Source organism: Tripterygium wilfordii, chromosome 9 (genome assembly GCF_013401445.1).
Source record: "Tripterygium wilfordii isolate XIE 37 chromosome 9, ASM1340144v1, whole genome shotgun sequence".
Taxonomy (NCBI): Eukaryota; Viridiplantae; Streptophyta; class Magnoliopsida; order Celastrales; family Celastraceae; genus Tripterygium; species Tripterygium wilfordii.
In genome coordinates, this window is record NC_052240.1 from 5487785 (window position 1) to 5508578 (window position 20794).

General features: G+C 36.6%; 1 protein-coding gene across 1 annotated transcript; it reads right to left on the minus strand.

Moving 5' to 3' along the window:
- Positions 1–8111: 8111 nt before the first annotated feature.
- Positions 8112–9585, minus strand: LOC120006446 (zingipain-1-like). Its single transcript, XM_038856489.1, has 2 exons — positions 8892–9585; positions 8112–8791 (listed from the first exon to the last, which is right to left on the minus strand). The coding sequence occupies exons 1-2, from the start codon at positions 9325–9327 to the stop codon at positions 8205–8207; spliced, it is 1023 nt and encodes a 340-aa protein (XP_038712417.1). The 5' UTR covers positions 9328–9585; the 3' UTR covers positions 8112–8204.
- Between the last annotated feature and the right edge of the window lie 11209 nt (positions 9586–20794).

A 20794-nucleotide genomic window follows, 5' to 3' on the forward strand; every position in this document is an offset into this window, starting at 1 on the left:
ATTTCAGGAAAATACCCTAAACCCTGACTACCCAAGAGGTCATGGGTTCGAGTGGGGGAGATGAGATATTTTTCTAAAATAAATTCGTAAGATTAATATGTTTGCTGGCTGGCCTACCCCATGGGGGACTGGATTAATTGATGCACAGGTGACCAGAGCGGACAATTCCCCGTAGTGGGTGGAAAATATCCACCATAAAAGTAATATTTGCAATGTCACATTCATAAGATATGGCAATTATGTAGACAAAAACATCACATTTGTGGCATAAGAAGGTGTTAATACTTAAGTGCGTTTATAACTCTCGTGGTCAAACATTCAAATTTGGTCCAATTTATCACGTTATCAAGTGAAAATCGACTTTATTATGGTGTTCTTCTCGGTTTTAAAAAAATAAAAAATGTATTACATACATTGTAAATTTTTATAATTTTTGTTAGATCTTAACATTCAAAATTTACAATAGTTTTGGATGGTTACTGTTTTACAAGTTAAGAATTTGGTACTTAATGCAATTTACAAAATAAGATATTGGATTGGGTATATTTAGGGGTGAACATTCGGATTTCGATTCAATTTTTAACCAAATATTACTCAAACTTTTCAATGTGATAGATCTAATAACCCCGCAGATTCTCTTAAAAGTTGACCCACTCTATTCTTACAATCAGAGAAAGTGCAAATCTTCAAGAAGGTGATATTGCATCAATGGAGTCAACCACTAGATGTGTTAGATTGGAGCATATTTACATGAACGGAGAGCCCAGTGCATAACCAAATCTTCAGATACGTACTAACATAGAATTATTTGAATAACTAAATCTTAATTATTTGAATAACTAAAATTATAAAACATAAAATCTTATTTGGTTTTTTTTGATTAAATCCGAAATCAAATTAAAAAAAGTATCCGAAAAAATCTAAATTAATAATTGAATTTGAAACCGTCAATCAAAAAATCGTATAATCATGGTTCGGATCGGTTCTCTAGTTGTGGATCGGATTTGGACATAATACCCGTTTGAGTCCTGATCCCCAGGACCTCAACGTCATTTATCTCTCTTTCAGGAGTGTTTTATGCAAGAAAATCAAAATGTGACACTTTTTTTTTTGGACACTTGACAGCATGAAAAGATCATTTTTATTTTCTTTTCCATTACACAATTTTACTGCAAAGTCAGGACCCTCTAACATGATCCTCAATTTTTTTGTCTCAACCATTGCTTTTAAGTCCTGTACAAAATTCACAGTTTAGAAGCCCCCACAAAAACAACTCAGTGAGATTCTGAGATTTTCTGCATTAATTAGTAAAACCCTTCTCTCTCTCTCACTACATCAAATTTACTATTTTTTTAAAGGTCCATAGGTCACACACACGTTAAATAATGTTCGACGAGTATGAATGCCACTACAATGGATAAAAACTACCAAATCCTAATTCATTGATGAGAATGGAATCATGAAACTCAAGGTTCTAGAGAGACAACTTTACCAATCAGACTATCTCCCATTCTCTGTCAAATTAACTAATTAAGTTGTTGTGCGTGACGTCTGTCTCGGGAACCCACCTCCCTCTATTGATAATATTCCCAATTTAATTTATAACAAAATTGAAAAAATTATTGAAGTGGGCCCTTTTACGGCCCAGGTGATGCTCACTGCCACGCCGATAACCCATCTGCCAATCTGCCTTGAACCTATTATAAATAGTAACCCTAACCCTTCCTACGCCCTCCTTCTCTTCAGGCTCAGACTCATCACTGTCTCTCTGCAATACCCACTGCTTTCACTTCTTGTTTACACCCAACTTTTCTTCTCTCTCTCTCTCTTGCAATCAAAAAGGAGGAAGAGTGTTTTGTTTTGCTTTGTTTTCAAGTATGGCTACTACTCTCACACACAGTGTTAGTGCGCCTCCCCAATTTTACTTCGATGAGAAGTGGAAGTTGTCGAAGAAAGGACTGTCGAGAAGCAGATCCTCGACAACTACTAATACTACCCCTCTCATGAAAAATTCTCACAGGAGGTGTTCTTTCAGTAGAAAGTGTGCCAGATTGGTCAAAGAACAGAGGGCCAGGTTTTATATTATGAGGCGGTGCGTTACGATGCTCATTTGTTGGCGTGATTACAGCGATTCTTGAAGGAATTTGAAGGGGGGTCTTCATTTCTTGAGATCGAGAGAGAGATAGAGAGAGAGCAGAATCTGCAGCCAATTTTGTTCTCTGTCGATCTTTTTTATTCCTCGATTGATGCTCTTCCAGGCCAGCGTTCGGAGTTTTCTTGGCATCCATCTGAGGAAGATAAAAACCCATGTAAATAGAGACCAGATTTCTTCTCCTTTTTTCTCTCTGTTTTTTGGGCTCTGAATCTCCATTGAAGGAGATGAGCTGCTCAAGTGTTCCAATGTTATTTCTACTGAAAGAGAATCAATCAAATTAATACATAATATAGTTTCAATTATAATGACCCAAATCTGTTAATTGTCGTGTGTTTCCTTTCTGGGTTCTGATGATTGAAGTGATGGGTTTCTCCCTGAAGAGAGAGAGAGATTCCATTCAAACAATTGCAGGTGACCATCTCTGTGGATCTGGTTTACTCAACTTCACAACTAATTAATAATTTTTTAAAATTTCAAACTTTAAATTTCTTCATTATTTTAGTACAATAATACATGTTGAAAAAGATTTTTAGAGAGACAGGGAGAGTCTTTCACTTTTTCAGTGCTCAAAGGGGCAAATCCGACTGTAGATGCCTCACAATTCCAGTTATCTTTGTGCATTAGATTTTCTGGTAATTTTGGAACTTTTAATTCGCAAAAACATTGAACCTTTTACATTTTCCTGCTAAAAAGGATGCTTCTGGTAAGGTTATAATATGGGCTGTGATAGCTAGAGAAGTAATGGGGGCACGACATACAATGTTTGTAAGTGACTATTTTGTCCTGCATTCCTCGGTATTTGACCATTAAATGGACCACTTTGACTCCTTATCTTCATTGAGGACTGTTTTGTACTTTTAACTTTTAATGGGATAATTAATCATGCTCAGTAATTTACATTTTACAGTCATGGACTCATGGTCAGTAATGAATGATAATCAATCTGGTGCATGAGAAGAAGGTAATTATGATGTACTTGGTGGGGGTACTTTGGTCCACACAAAATTACAGCTGGGTTTTGCTATTTGTTTAATAGTTACTGTGGAGTGTGGTGTGGGAGGGGTTATCATGGATCTGACTTGTTCTTTAAAGAAATGGGAATTCTTGGAAATAATGATGCTTTGAGTATTGAAATTGTAATCCGGTGCATTGCTGCAACTACCAATGGGATGGACCACTGTACGTGTTCTAGAGATTATTCATGGAGAATTTTTGGAGGTTCTTCCTTAAAAAGAAGTGTCCAAAATACATGGTGTGTGATGATTTAACAAAATTGGACCAACTCCTCAACTGTTCATTAACTTACTGTTTAGTTTTGTAGACATCTTAGTTGATCAAACTAAGAATCAGGGGTTGGTATTTTGTATTTGCATAGGTAGAAAGCGCGAGGTTTGGAGTCTTCGAGGTATATCTTAGAGAGTCAGAGGTAGCTTCGACACTCAAGTTAGTTCATATAACAATGACCTTTCAGTTTTTCCTTCTTGTTCTTGATATTTGATAGGGTTAAATTTTTGAAAAAATATAAAGCGGAAAGTGAAGAATACAATACAATCCCACGCTGTCGTTTGGATTGGGATCACAACGTGTGGGACATTTCTTATAAGGGTTTGTCACAAGCTTGTATTGTGATGTAATCCCATAATCAACAAAACTTCAATTATTTTTGTGTTGGGACATTATCTATTTTTCAAAAAAAAAAAAAATACTTTTGACCATCACGTCATTTGAGTGATTCCTACATTAATTGAACGGTGTTCATCCGTAGATTGAGAATTAAGGTGATTTTTTTAACATGTGCAACAACTAATTTTGATTGTGTGCGTGTAATGTATAAATTTTAAGTAGAAATCGAACTCATAATTTCTGAAAAAAGATAGATATTCTTAGAACTGTTAGGTTAGGAACTTATTCCTTGCTGAGAATGTGACATTGGATACAAAAAATTAAAGCGGTAATAAAGTTTATAATTTAACTTCCAATTAATTAGGTTAATTTGTTGATTAACACCTTGATTGTTCACCTTCTCTTGGCTTAAAGCAATTTGATTCTATCAACCCCTAAATTTCTATATTTTCTTTCGTACCACTTCTTTGGACCTCTAGCTTGATTAATATGGTCAAACACAATGCGCTCTACTTTCCTTGGAAATTTATCTTCTTTTCACGCACTTTCTAGGCAATCAAACAAACATCACTCCAAAGAAGATTTAATTGTGCTTAAAATGTGATGCAAAGCATTCAAGATTGAATCATATCTAATGGGGACACCCAAAAATCCATACTTATCATTGCAAATCGATTTTGCAAATCTTAACAGGAAGCTTGTGAGCTTTTCAAAACCCTTTATAAGTATTCGTACTTGACCAATTCATTGATTTACAACAAGGAGAAGAGTGATAAGTTGTCTTACAAGGTCTAGTTTAGATATGGCTCCGCTATCACAAAGTGGCATGTTGAGTTCGGAGGTTCCTTTGGATACTCAAACTCAGTTTATTTGAATAGAAACAAACCATCATTTTCACTCTAACTAACAAGTGGCTCGACTATGTATGTCGTATATCAAACTTCAGTTGCGTGGCTTGCAATTATTGTGATAATAGTCTTAAATTTATTTTACTAAAATTAGGTATAATTTTGACTTTTATTATGGCAATGGAGGATCCTAATAATTTGTCATTATCCTATTCTTAATTGCATCACTTTCATTTGGTGACCTTCTTTCTATCAAACCCATAGACCTTGTTTCTTTAATTGTGGGCCGAATCTCCACCATCTATTCCATTCATTAATCAGACAATTGACACTAAGAACACTTTGGACAACTTAATTGTAAAAAGGTCATGGGCCTTTTTAAAATTGTAAAAAAGTGCGATTTAAGGGTAATTTGGTAATCTGACTCAAAATATTTTTTGGTTTATACCTACAATACCCTTCTTCTTCTTCTCCCTCCAACTATCAAACTTCAGTGTGTCCCATCTTTCTCCCCTTCTTCTCTACTAAAAGCTATCTCCTCACTCTTCTCGATATGAATTGTTCTTCGTTGCTTTCTTCTCCGTTTTTGGCCTAGCTTCTCCTCTGTTCATCGCCTTCTTCTTTGTTGCTAGATCTAGACTGCATCGAGTTGCTTTTGTCTCAGATCTGGACTATGCTTCGTTGCTTAATTTGGGTTGTGCTTCGTTCTCTCTTCTCTCCTTCCTTGCTCTGTCTGGTTTGTACCTCTCTTGCTCGTTCTGAAAAAACATTTACAGTTGCAGAGATGTATCACTATAGTATCACTATAGCATCACCATAGTATCACCAATATCAAAAATCCACTAAAATGATACAATTGAACTAGTATGCATGCTTCCCCTTCCTAATTACTTTTCCTTTCTTGATTTTCTTTTCTTGGTTACCTCTCTTGCTCGTTCTGGAAAAATATTTACATATGCAGAGATGTATCACTATAGTATCACTATATTATCACCAGCACAAAAAATCCACTAAAATGATACCATTGAACCATAAAGACATGTAATGCAATCAAATTTACATTCCAATATTTGTATCATCATTTTATGAGGAAAATATATATATTGAACATTAAATTGGATCTTCTTTTTAAAAGTATCACTATTGTATCAGTTCAACAAAATACCAAAGAAAAATGTCATATCTACACTAAAACTCACTAGTAAACAAGCCAAAAATCCCTCAACCACTTACATTCCCACAAATTGATTATTGATATCAATTTAATGAAATACACATTTAGTATTACTGTAGCATCAATCATTTGCTACAATTACAAAAGTTTCACTATAGTATCAGTTTATCAAAATTTCAAAAAAAAAGTAGTTTCCGCATCAGAAACAATATTATTCAAACCAAAATTCGGAAATGTTGAAGGAAAATAGATGAGAATTAACCACGTGAAAGCCTCAAATGCACAAAAGTACCAGTATTGTATCAACAGCCCTAACAGTTTCCAACTAACCCTAACTAGCAAATGTATCAGAAATTAACCAAAATTTTCAAAAATCAAGACATAAAAACATGATTTGAAAATGAACAAAGGTTTTCGGTGCACAAATTTCAGATAATATCACCAAAGTATCCATTAATTGAAAAAAGCTTTGGGTATGTAATATGTTAATCATTTTCCAGAAAATCAGTTTAGTATCACTCGAGATTGAGAAAGAAACGTCATTATGGATGTGAAATCTCTGAAAATGGAGGTTTTAAGGTCCAAAAATCGGTAGTTTTTTAGGCTTCGTGGAGAGAGAAAATCGTGGTGTGATGGAAAGAGAAAATCACGGTATGAGGAAGAAGGTTTTGTGGGAGAGAAAATGAAATATGAGGTTATTTTGGTAAAAGCAGGTTCTTATTGGACTTTTTTAAAATGATGTTTTAGTGGTTGCATCTTTTTACAAATAAGTACAATCTAGTGTACCGGCCCTCATTTTTCCCTTCATTAATACTTAATAGGAATCAAAGGATTCTTCAAGTGGGCCCAACTCTAAGACCTATAAAGCCTCTTAGAAGAGAAATTTTATCTACGCATCATTAATCTACTATGTTTACACCACTTTTAAATTTTTTTTATAGTTTATATACATATTTTTGTATACAATGGCATATTAACCCTCAAACTAAAAATTTAAAATAAATAATTTTTGCATATTAACCGATTAAAACCAGAAAGACCGAACCTTTGATCGAGACTGTCACAAGATAGGGGAAATTGAACATGTCCATGCATTTGTCGTATTAAGATTTGAAAAGAAGAAGTGGTGAAATTTGACGATGATAATGAATAAGAAGCTGCTCCACGTGAAGGTGAAACCATTGAAGCTCGAAGGATTCTTCGACAAGGTCGATGATGGACGAGGCAGGACCTCAAATGAGTCTGCAGTAGTGGCACTAACAATGTGCACTTCGGTAAGAGAGGGGGGTGGAGTTGAATTGGGGTTTAGAGAGATAATGTATACGTAAACATAATAATAAAAGTTCTAATATTTTACAAATCAAGGGTGTAGTGATCTTTTCACCATAAATTTTGTGTGTAGACTTATAGTTTTTTGGTGTAAACTTATCATGTTCAAAAAATGGTATAAATATAATATATTAGTGGCGTGTAGATAAAATTTCTCCTCCTAACAACCCTTACTCCTTCTCCATGGGCCATGGCTAACGAACCTGATCAAAAACCTGTGCCCGGTCTAAATTTGAGAGGATGGGCCGCAAAAAGACCAATAAAGGAGGCCCGTAACTTCCTAGATGGGCTTCAGAGTTGGTCCAATTACTAAAATTCACCAGTATCAAAATGTCTAGGCCGACCATTTGGTTAAGTGGGCCGTTGCTGGAGGTTTCTTCAGTAGCTTTCCCAGAAAATTTTCTAGTTTCTACAACTGTGTTCGCGGTTGAATTTTGGGTTTGACTACCCTTGGGGGCCTTTGTATGGTGTTTTCTTATTACTACTCTCTTACCATGTGAAAAGAAAAGGAAAAAACTTCTTGTCTAGTGGGTGTGGGTGGTTCTTTATACTTTTTGGGCTGAGCCCACTTTCGTCTTTATAAGGAACAAAGGCTTCGAAATCTCAGGCCCAAGACGTTGGATACTTGACTTGCTATGAACTTAAAGCCCAGACTCGAATTTCAAGCCCATCTTCAGGGCCCAAAGAAATTAGTACTGATATTTGGTCTTGAATTGCGTTCATTAACAATAGGTCATACACCATTCCCATTGTTGTACTGGCAATAATCCTTGCACCCTTTTTATGTTTAATGTTGGGAGGAATGATTAGGTGCCTTCTTAGGGATGCTGCCTGGCTTTGATTCAATTCAATTATTACTTTCAGGATCATCTTTGGGGTGGAATTTGAATTCTAACAGAATATGTATGTATCATCTGCTTTCTATAGGGTATACTGGCATTTTCACGGCCAAAGATGCATAACAAGCTTATTGTATGATATCAAAAATAAAAACAAGGTTATGTTATTGTAGGAAACTCAAGAAGCAACTCCTATATTATTACTGTTTATTCAAAGAATCCTGTTTGTTTACTACTCATATGATAGGATACGAAGATTTCTGGGCGATTCCGCAGAGACCTTGAGGAACACCAGAATCTCTCTGAATTCTCATGTAGCCATTTTCACCCCAATTCGAGCCCCATGAATTTTTTAACAACCAGTACTTGGTACCGTCCTCACTTGTCCCATACCCAACTGCAGTAACAGCATGAGACATAGTAGTGTTGCAATCTCCAGTAAAAACACCAGTTTCATAAAATTGAAAGTCGAGTCCACTGCTGTCAACGACAATTGAGACAGGTTGTTGAGATACTGCCGCCAATAATGCAGCCTCATCATTGGGAGGTAAATCTCTATAACCAGTAATTTGGGCAGCAATATTTGCAGCCTTGGTAGTGTCACAAGTTTCCTTCATGTCCTGGTATTGGTAATTTGTATCAGTTGTGATGCCTTGGTTTTGTACAACGTAGTCAAACACATCGTGCATCCAACCACCATTGCAATCCCAGTTCTTGAGGTTACAATCCAGTGCTTGTTGCTCAGACAGAGTTTGTAATTTCCCAGTTTTGATTTGGACAATCCCTTCTATGGCCGCCACAGCTGAAAATGCCCAGCAGGATCCTGCAACAATTACAAAATAAGTTAATAATTTAGCAGTAAAAGAATAAACAACATCAAAGTCAACCTAACATGAAATTTAGATATAGGTGTGTTTTCTTACCACATGAACCTTGGTCCTTTACATGGGTCACAGCTCCTTTCTCGACCCAATTCATGCTTGCTGGAACATCAGTGAGTTTTTGGTTGTAACTGAAGGTTTCTTTCATTGGGTTTGAGAAGGTTGGCATGTTCTTACTGGTATGTGAGGAAACAAATTCCTCACGAGTTAAGTCTGCAAATTTATTGGTGCTTAACTTGTAGGTCCTGTTCCGAGCATTGTTGCAGTTTTCTATGTATCGCAAATTCTCCTTGAATACATTGAATCGATTCTCCTTCTCCTTCATGTCCTTGTATGTACGACCATATTGAGCCATCCATTTCTCGAAATTCTCAGCAATGGAGGCATCATTCAAGGTCCTGGACAGGCCTTGAGTTGCACAAAACACAAAAATCAGCAAAATGGAAGCAATAAACTCATGTTGAAGGGATGGACTCATTGTAAGAGAGATAAGAATATTTTCTTTATGGCTATGTCTATAGTGAGATATAAGACTTGGGGAAGTATGCACACAATCTCTTGGTATATATAGATGAAATTGCTCCCTTGATTTATCGATATGGCCTGAAACATGGGACGAAAGGCAAAATTAGCAACCAATCGTGACCGTCGAACTGAAGTTGACTTTGATAACAATGGTCTACGGTCAGCCATTTCACACGTGAAACTTCCATTAAGAACAAGGGACCCTTGCTATATGAATGTGGTGGATTAGTCTCATCTCACAGCTTTAGGTCTTTGTGGAACAGGCCTTCTTGCTTGAGCGTGTTGAAGGGGCTGATGCGGACTCTCGGACTCAGTCCTTAAGATATCTGGTATCTTTCTTTCTACCAATTTTGACAAGATTGTTGATTGATCTTGGTTGTTCTCGAAGCTCGTCGACCTTTCTTCGATTTCTTTTGACCTAGTAATTGTCCGCATCTTGAAGTTGAAGACAGAGCTGGGCTCTTGAAGACATCTGGGCTTTTGGGCTTGTCTTTCTCTAAGCCCACACTTCATTAGTTTCATTCAAATCTCCATTAATCATTTTATTTATTAGTTTATTAGTCTACATCATATATATTGGCTTTACAGCCATATGTAACGGCTACTTTTTGAAGACACTACTACAGCTTCCGCTATTCTCTTCTCTGTTCATCTTCTTCTTCTACTCCATGCTGCTTCTTCTTCTTCTTCTTCCTTCATCTCGTTTTTATTTCTGAATATCTACAAATAACATTATTGATGTGCCAAATATATACATACATTTGCACATTCTTTACACATGAGTTCATCCCATTTTGAGTTGATTAATAGTTGATATTGCCTAAGAAAGTTATATTTGCATATTGTAGGTGTCAAGGCAAGAAAAGAAGGAAAAGAGTGCAAAATGAAGATTTGGAATCCAGAACTGATTTCCGATCGATCGGAGCCATTCCCGATCGATCGGACCTGCCAAAATACCCAAAAAATCGTGGAGGCAGATTGTTTTTCCGATCGATCGGAAATATTCCCGATCAATCGGAGGTACTTTTCACAGCACGCGTAATTTCGCGAAAAAGTTTCGAATTCACGTGTTTTTAAGCCAAAACGACCCCAACTTGTTTTGGAAACGACATAAGAGTTTGGGGAAGTATAAAAGGGGATAAAAATAGGGTTTTGGGAGAGTTCTTGGAGGATTTTTCATTCTACCACCATTGGAGAGCTTGGAGCCACCATTGAAGCTTGGAGAAGAAGAGGGTCTACAAGGGGGTTTTCTCTCTCATTTTCTATCATAGTTTCTATGGTTGATTTCCTTTATTTAATGATGTATTTTGCTTCCATGAGTGGCTAGATTTCTTACTGGGGTCTTAATGTAACCAAACCTTGAAGATTCAATAAACTTGGCTTCCTTATTTCTTGATTTATCTCTTTCTATTGATTATCTATGGGTGTGATTAATGCTTTTGAATATTTGGCCATCATTCAATTGATTTGCTGCCTAGATTGAGACCGGAAGGAGATATCTAGGGTTTGCCTCAAGCCATAGATGACATAGGGTGCATGAACCATATGAATATAGGTTTGTGGCTTATGCAATCGCTAAATGATTTCCATAGTTCTTAATGAGTTTTTGATATATTAATCCGATTGTTAGGAATAACAGAGATTTATGTTGAAAATACGTTTGATGTATCTAGGAATAGAACATTGAATAGGTTGGGAAATCGATTGTCATTATAGAGAGAGGAATTAGGGATTAAGGGACTAAGGGAATTGAATTGGATATGTGAGGTGACGTTAAGTACCCTAGTGCTTTCCATCCTTGATTTCACACTTGTGTTTGATTTGTCTTTGTTCTTTTTAATTAGTTTAGTTAAAAATCAAAATAAACCGCAAAACCTTTCCCCAATTTGCATAGTTTTACTAGTTTGACATTAATTTTTATTACCAACACATCCCTAGTGGAAACGATAATTTACTCATCTCTTTATTACTTGTGCGATTTGTGCGCTTGCAATTAAATCCGTATCAATTATCAAAGTAATCAATTATCAATTACCATCAAATTTTATTCGTTGATTTAGATTTGTTTTGAAGTTTGACCGATAATTTGCATTGGAGTAACATCTGGTATAATACATTAATTAATTATGGAGAAGATTACGGAGGATATCAAGGAAACAAGAACTTGACTGATATGTTGTATATATTACACTGATTCTGTACACATTTAGAATAGGAAATAGCGATAAATACAGGCATACAATAGTGCTTAAATTCAGGGACTATGATGACCCCTTCATGTATATGTATTATCATCTTCAACGTAAAAGTAATCTGGTATCTTGTGCCAATACCTTTCTCTCGTTCCACACTTTGACCGATAATTTGCATTGGAGTAACATCAGGTATAATACATTAATTATGGTTCCTTGGACAAAATATAATCTATAGTACCAAGCTCTACCATGTTGGAGTTTGCTCTTTAACATGCGATAGTTTGTTCAGTAAAAAAATGATCAACTCAAACTCTCGTAAAGTCTTACAAATTCTTTTTTTTTTCTTGCAATTATTGAGCTCAAACAACAAGACAGACCCATTTTTAACTACTATCTTTGAAAGGACCCGAATCAAGTTTGGGCCCTTGAAACTTTTAATCATAATAGCCCAACTATTTATAGGCCCACATCTGATAAAATGTTAGGTTTTCATTATAAACAAAAGAAAAGAAAAAAAGAAAGAAAGAAAGAGGGAAGCAAGAGAGGGGCGGCAGAGAAAGAGAAGGATAAAAGAATTGTGCTCTTTGGGAGGAAAGCAATCTAAAGTTCTATTTCATCTTCGTCCAAGCAAAAAGAGTAAGTAGACGGATCCCTTTGTGTTACAAAAGAAGAGGAAATTTAAATGAATTTGGTTTTGATGAAGAGTTGAAATGAAGAGTTGAAAAGAATAGTTGATGGGTTTTTGGTTGAATGATTTCAAAGATTTTCTTTGATGATTGCAATTGATAGTTTGTTGAATCAGATATTGATAGGATTGAAATTCTTCTATGTGCTCGATTTGTAGTGAGTGATAAACTGATTTTAGGTTTATCTGCACATGTAGTAGGGATGGCAAAAAAAACTGATCCGAGCACTATCCGTAGGGTATCCGATCCGTTTAAAACCCGAAAACCGATCCTATAGGTTTTGGAAACGGTTTTGGTTTTAGTTTTGGTTTTCAAACCTGTCATGGTTTAGGGTCGAGTTTAGTTTTTGATGTCGGGTTTAGGGTACCCGAACCGTTTAATAAAAATGTTCATTATAGTAATAATATTATAAATCATGTATAAAGGTATACTATTAGGATACTAAATTATAACATGATAAAACATATTAAAACGTATATATTTATAGAAGCATACTAATAAAACTATAAAATATAAATCATACTCAATATTAATTTATATAAATATAATCATCAAAGAAAAAAATAAAAAACATTAAAAGTTAAATGGTAAATAGGTACCCGATGGTAAACGGTTATGGAACGGTTCAGGGTTTGAAAATTTAAATGGTTTTTTAAATGGTTTTGGAACCATTTTGGTATAGAATGTCTTAAATGGAAACGGTTTTGGTATTTCCTAATTGGAAAGGTACCCGACCCGTTACCATCCCTAACATGTATTAGTCTTTAAATCAATTTCAATCTAGTTGGGTTTCAATGAAGATTGGGGTATATGTCAACTTAGTTAATAATTCAAGTTTTTATTTAGTTTTTTTTTTTTTTTGTGTTGTAGAATAATATATACGGCAGATACTTTTCTCTTCTTGATGTTTTTGAAACCAATTGGAGTAACTTAACGATTTTTGTTAACATTGGGACTTGGTGATTCAAAAAGCTTATGCGGATAGAAGTGGTGAATGGCTAAGTATATAGTTTTTATACAATGCAGTGGTCGAAGCAAGTTAATCTGAGTATCTGATTGGTTGTGCTAGTAACTTGGGGATCAAAATTGATGACATTCTTGCTTTACTTGTTTTAACTTAACCTGGTCATTCTTAGCATTATATTCATCGTGGTTAAAACACAGTAATTTCTCTTCAGATCAATATAGTTGTTGTTTTTCTTTTGTTTAGTCAATTGATAGTGAAGTTTAACGTGTATTGTTTTATGTCTTTATTGGCTTGTGAGGATTGACCCGTTACTCAGGGGGCTAAACTGAGTGCATTGACCCGTTCCTCAGGGGGGTAAACTGAGGGTACTATTACTGAGATTATTGTGTGACTGTAACAAGGAATGTATATGGTCATGGAGAATAAAGCTTTGGTGTAGTAGAATGTTCATAGTTTTATTGTTTTTCAAATGTTTTTTATTTATTCTGATTTGTCTATTTACGGGCTCTCAGCTCACAGTTTTTGCTTTTCATTGTTTTCAGATGAAGATGCTTGAGCATGGGGTGCATGGGGAGGGATATTGGAGTCAATTTTTTTTATTATTATTTTCTTGTGCCAGGAACCTAGTTGATATTATTTTTCTCCTCTTAGAATTGTTGAAATAGGTGAATTGAATAAGTGTCTAAATATTCACATATTGCAATTGTTTTAAGTTTATCTAATAGAGTTCGTTTCAATTTTGCTATAATGAGTATTGTGTTAAGTTCATTAGAATGTTTTGAGTTTAGGCTAACAGATACCTGTTAGCCTTGCGTGCACCTGGGGTTACCCATGAGCGCGTGGTGTTGTTATGTCTTTGACCTTCGGGTTGGGGCATGACAATTTAATGGTATCAAAGACAGGTTTAACTATCGTTCGGCCTAACTTTAGTATTGGATAGCCATAAAATCATGATTGCATGTGTTTTTTTCAGCATTAAAAATAAATAAATAAATAGAGAATCAACAATAAGATTCATGTATTATTAACTAACCTCCTATCAGTTCTGAGTATTTATTTATTTATTTATTTATTTCTGGGTACATGGTTCTGAGTAATTCTAAGGTCTCTTGTAAGAGCTAGATGCTTCTAGTTAATTGTTTAAGCTTTTGGGTTTATTAATTTCAAACAATTGCTGAAATTAGTTATTTATAATTTCGTTTTGAATTAATTAAATTTTTGAATCTCATCTGATTTGATTCAGTTTGTCATTAAATTGTGATTTTTTTTTCTAGTTAATTGTCTTGCTCGGCATAATTGGAAATCTATGGGTACTTAACCACCGTCTAGGATATTATTTGGGTCAGAGGCGAAGCCACGTTGAGCCAGCTGACCCCCCTCAAAAAAAATTAATAACACTAATTTATATATTAATTTTAATTTAGACCCCCTTGTTATAAAAAATCATACTCATGATTGAAACAATAAGACCTGTGACAAATATTACTTATCATATTTGATAAAAATTTTATTTTTAGTGTTATTTTTTTTACTTTCGAAGGTATAATTAATATATAACCCTAAAAAAATTTCAGGGGCATTGCCCCTGGACCCCTATTTAGCTTTGTCTACCATAACATAAAATCCTCTGTCCATCACTACGACGCCCCCTTATCTAAAGTCCTAGCTTCGCCCCTGATTTGGGTTGTTGATATAGTCGTAGAAATTTGCTTAGTGCACTACGCTTTGTCTTTTGTGCTTAAATTTGGGTGATTAGTTTTGTTTTTTTTTGATTATTTTCAAACCTTGTTTAAAATAGCTAGATGTGATTTATAAGGTTTTGTTTATAATATTTGGCCTGATATATTTATAAAAATTTTGTGCTGGCTAAATGATTAGAGTAGATAAATCTCGTTTGTTAGTGTCACATGAAACTATACAACTGTGTTGATGCCAATTTTATGGAGTAGTAATGACGTTATGGCCATAATAATGAAATTGTGTGTTAAACAGTATGCCGCCTAAGAGAAGAAGGATAGCTGATACTGGTCATGAAACAGAGACTCGGCAAAGCAATGGGACCAACCAGCATGATGAGACACAGAACTCATCAAGTGTCAAACGTAGTGATAATGTGGAGGTGGAACAACCTGATTTTATGATCTTATGCAAACTTTGGCAGGGGTAGTTGAGAGGCAACAACAACAGATGCAGCAGACGATATTCCATCCACCAGCACATAAGAGTGGGTTGACTGAATTTATTAAATTGGCCCAGCCATTTGATGGTAGTTCCACCGATCCGGTGGTGGCAGAGAATTGGATCCAAGAGATGGAAAAGACATTCAGGGGCTACGGGGTCACTGTAGATACCCGAATCTACAATCGTTGAATAGTCAACGTAATTTCTATGGAGGCCTTCTACAGCGGGGTCCTGAGGAACAAAGCAAGGTAGAGATCAAAGAACTCGGGCACCGGTGGGGTACCTGCCAAAGAGCCTCCGACGCTCAAGTCAGTCAATTGGAATCAGGTTGGTCAAAGCAAAGATATATGAATCATAAAGTGCGAATTCTGATATGGAAATGGTGGATGCAAAATGCAAGGTAGCTGTGAATGAACTGAAGGTTGAAGAAAGTGAGAGAGCCAGGGGCCTGAGTCTCCAGGATTGCGTATCTCGCTCCCGAGGGGGAGGGAGCCTTTTATAGTGGGGTAACTAGCCGACGGAGGGAGCCTTTTATAGTGGGGTAACTAGCCGACCAAGACTGACACACTGGGTACTGTAGTATAGTTCGCAGGCAGATATGGGGAGGTGGTGTCGAGTGTCAGGACACGCGGCCTATTTTGGTTGGTTGAAGTCAGGGTTGTACAGTGGTCAGGCGGCTCGGTGTCAGGAGGTGGCTGCAGACCGTCTGATACGGCGTGCTAGGCTGTCTGATTTGTCGGGGCCAGGTTCGACAATGATCTCAGACGACCGTTACCTCAGCGGGGCGGAGGCACGATAGGAGATAGTGGTTTAGGTGCACGATTAATATGGTACGGGGTATATGCATGTACAAATATATGTGAATATGATGCAGCACGTGTACCTGAGGTGTGCATGGTCTCTATCTCTTGATGATCAGTTGTGTTAGACGTCTCCGGCTGAGGTGCTCCTTCATGGGCCGCCGAGGGCGCTAGATGTAGATGGACTCGTACGTCCTTCATGACACGCCTATTGAATGGTTAAGCATAAATTTGGCGTTGGCCGTCCTATATTGTGTTGACCGTATTCTAATGTGTCGACCGTCCTGCATTACGTTGACCGTCCGGTATTACGTCGAGTCATATGACGATTTTTGGCCACTACAGTCACGAATGAGTGCAAAGTGTTGTATGGAACATATCTATTACGTGGTGCAGCAAATGACTGGTGGATGTCTGAGGAGCGCCTGCTAGGGTCGCCAATCACATGGGACAGGTTTAAGGAAACATTCTATAAGATGTACTTCCCTAGTAGTGCACGCTAGAAGATGCAACATGATTTTTTTTGCACTGAAGAAGGATGACAAAAGTGTGGCAGAATATGAGAAGGAACTGAACATGCTATTAAAGTTTGGCCCCGCGGCTTTTAAGACGGATGAGGATGCTATGATTCAAAGGTTCTTGTTTGGACTGGATTCTCATCTTCAACATGAAGTTACATCCTTTGAATTGACCACATATGCAGCAGTGGTCAACAAGACAAAATTACTAGAGCATGGGCACAACAAAATAAAGACAGATAGTGAAAAGGGCATTCAGAAGAAGACTGGACAGGCCTTGCGGGCTCAAGGATCTGGATTTCAAAGTGCTGGAAATAGGGATAAACTGCAGAATATTCCACAAGTAGGGAGTAATTCATAGAGTGGAGAACTTAAATGTTGGAAATGTAAAGGATGACACGACCCCAAAGATTGTAGGTGGTTGAACAACCTGTGTCTAGCTTGCGGTCAAAGTGACCATCGGATTTCAGACTGTCCCAAAGCAAGGTGGAACATGACGTGCTATCGCTGTGGTCGGAAGGGTCACCGTGCAACAAACTGTCCAATAGCCACACCGGCAATAAACACCGGGCAGAAGAGAGTAGGGGCCAGAAGCCATAGAATCAAGGGAGGGTTTTCGCTCTGGACCAGGAGGACTCCCAGGGCTTCCAAAAATGTGGTGACAGGTATGATTTCCATCTCCTCCGTGCACCCTCATACATTGTTTGACACGGGGGCCACACACTCCTTTGTGACCCCTACGTTTGCCTTAAAATTAAATAGATATGCTGAGCCTTTAGAGAATGAAATGTGTGTGAATACCCTCTACACGGGATGGGGGCCCAAATTTAGCATCACAAGTTTGAGCCTAACTCTCTGTTGAAAACCTAGGTTGACAATAGGAGGTTTATCAATCCACCATCTTTCGATGTGGGATTCTCATCAATCCTCCCCTCTTGGGAGCATGCACGTCATCGTGCATGGCCTTGGCTGTACCATTTCGACATACGGCCCACTTACCGCCCCAAGCCTTGCGAGCCAGGGTCACATAACCTTGCCAGGTCCAATGGATCTAAGGTTTTCCCAGTTACTTTTAACGATCTTTTTCTCTCTTCCAACCCGTCCACAATGGACACGGCCCACTGTCTGCTAACCCAACTCCACAAATGAATGGGCTCTGGGGCAGGCCCGCCTACGATAGTGCCAACCCACGGGCCTGCACGCAAGCGCGTGCACTCTCAATGAAAGCACCAATGATGAATACCCGCCACACGGGATGGGGGCCTAAATCTAGCATCACAAGTTTGAGCCTAACTCTCTATTGAAAACACAGGTTGACAATAGGAGGTTTGTCAATCGACCATCTTCCGATGTGGGATTCTCATGACCCCCACTGGGAGCAACCTAGTGACGAATTATGTTTGCAAATTATGTGCGGTCAAGGTTGGAAACAAAGAGCTATTGGCCGATTTAATAGTTTTGGATATGCATGGATTTGATGTTATCTTGGGAATGGATTGGCTTACCAAACATTTTTGCCAATTTCAATCTAGTTGGGTTTCAATGAAGATTGGGGCTTGGTGATTCAAAAAGCTTATACGGATAGAAGTGAATGGCTAAATATATGGTTTTTATATAATGCAATGATGGAAGCAAGTTAATCTGAGTATCTGATTGGTTGTGCTAGTAACTTGGGGATCAAAATTGATGACATTCTTGCTTTACTTGTTTTAACTTAACCTGGTCATTCTTAGCATTAGAAGCTGAATGGACGTCGCAATTCCATAAAATCAATAACCTTGCATTGCACCATTTCTGCTATCACCAATGCACTTATACCTACGGATAAAATACAAAAAATCGTGGTAATAGAGTTGGTCTATGGTTGAGAAACCGATGGTTAAGAGAGCATTGGAAGGTCTTTTACCTACGGTTATAACTCGCGGTTTCAAAAGCACGGCTATAACATAATAAAACTGCGTACAACATAAATCTATTGTCGAGTTTTTGTAACTGCACGTATACCTACAATTATCATGGCATTAATGATATAAAACCACGGGTATAGCTAACAAAACCGCATGTATTGTCACTTATGAGGGTATGATTGCACGAAAAGTCAATATCATTTTCACATACTACTTCAATTTGGTGATTTACTTCCTACATAACAAACTATATATACCTGTTGATTGCTCCAAAATCAAATACCATAAATTTAATCCTCCAAAATCAAATACTACTTATCAAATTCCTAAAATTTAAATATTATATATCAAATCCTCCAAAATGAAACACCGTACATATCAAATCGTATCCAAATCATTTTTCAAAATATTTCCAGCTCAAAAATATTCCTTAACATTCGTTAATATCAAATCATATCAAATCCTCCAAAACCGTGTATTGACAATAAAAAGTTCTACATCCTTAAACATTACCATATAAAAAAGTCAACAAAATGAGATTTAGCAAGTTGGACATGCATTAATGAAAATACTTTACCAATTTAAATAAACATATGTAATTAAATAACATTATATAATAAACAAGCATCTTTGGTTTCTTACATTGGTCACCATACATAGCAGGCTCGAGACTTGAAGTGCAAGAGCGTAGATGAGGATCCAAAGTGTTTGAGACATGATGATATGTACTAGCAGAGCAATGTACCTATTTAAGTTACCAGAGCACATCCACATAAAATATATCCATGGTGTCTGTCAGAATTTTTTCATAAATAAAACATAAAAATATTTCATTTCTGGCACACTTCAAATCATAAGTCAAGTAAAGATAAACAAAGAGAAAGCATAATTCATTACCTCTTTACTCTCATGGCCGAATCCTTGAATATGTGCCAACATTATACTCATCTGGGACTGTAATGTCGATAGCTCGACATTGAAGTGAGCCTGCATATTAGCAATCTACATCTTTGAGTTGCTCCAAGGACGGAGCTACTAAGGGTCTTAGGGGGGCATGTGCCACCCTGGATTTTGATAAAAAAATTTACTATATATACATGTAAGTTTACACATATGTGAAAGAATGTTGTGTGGCAGAGTGGTTATGCACTTGTTCTTATGCGGATTTCATTCTCAAGGGTTGACCATATTTTTCTAACTTATTTGTCTCATTTTGTTTTTGTTTCTTCATTTACTGTTTTTATTTTGTCTCTTCATTTACGTTCTTCAATTTTGTGTTTTTTTTATTATTATTTCATTTCTTTTATTTTATGTTTTTTATTTTGCCTATTTTGTCTCTTCATTTATGGTACTTAAGAATTAGTGTTGTCCCTATTTTGCCTATTTTAATCTTTGAGTCCCTCATTAGAAACTAACGATTGTAAAATATAGTTTATTTTTCTTGTTATTTGTTAATTTCTAATAATATAAAATAATATATATAATTCTATAGTCTTACAATTCAAGTTATATTTATTGGATTGAATATTAACAAACGACATATAAATAGTTAAAAAAATTTTGGGGGCACAATGCCTCCTCTCACTGCAAATCCTGGCTACGTCCCTGAGTTGCTCCACCTCCCCGTCTCTATTGTTTGCCCCAATATTAGTCATTGTAAGGTCACAAAAGTGATAGAGGTACACTCTGTATAGTTTTTTGAGATGGAGTCGGGCCACTGCCCACACCTCAAACACAACCATGCCTATCATATTCTTAAATTAGTTCTTTGCATATCATATTATTATATGATTTATTACGTTTAAATTTTCTGCATGACTATAACTGTAAGAAATGCATATTGCTGACACTTTATCGCATGTTTATCATAAATGTTGGTCGTGGTTTTAGATTGATTTGGAACCAAGACAAGACAACTACCAAGATTCATGTAGGTTCTATAAATTATGAATTCATACTTTCTGTACAGATCAATGTTTTGAGATATCTGAAAGACACTATCGATCAAACCTTATATTACTCATATGTTCCTGCCACAACCATTCATGCTTTCTGTGATGCTGACTGGGCATCTTGCTCAGACTCCAAGAGATCAACGGTATTCTAAATTAGATGAAGATCAACATAATCAAGCCCTTTGCTCTTTTCTGTGACAGCAAATCAGTC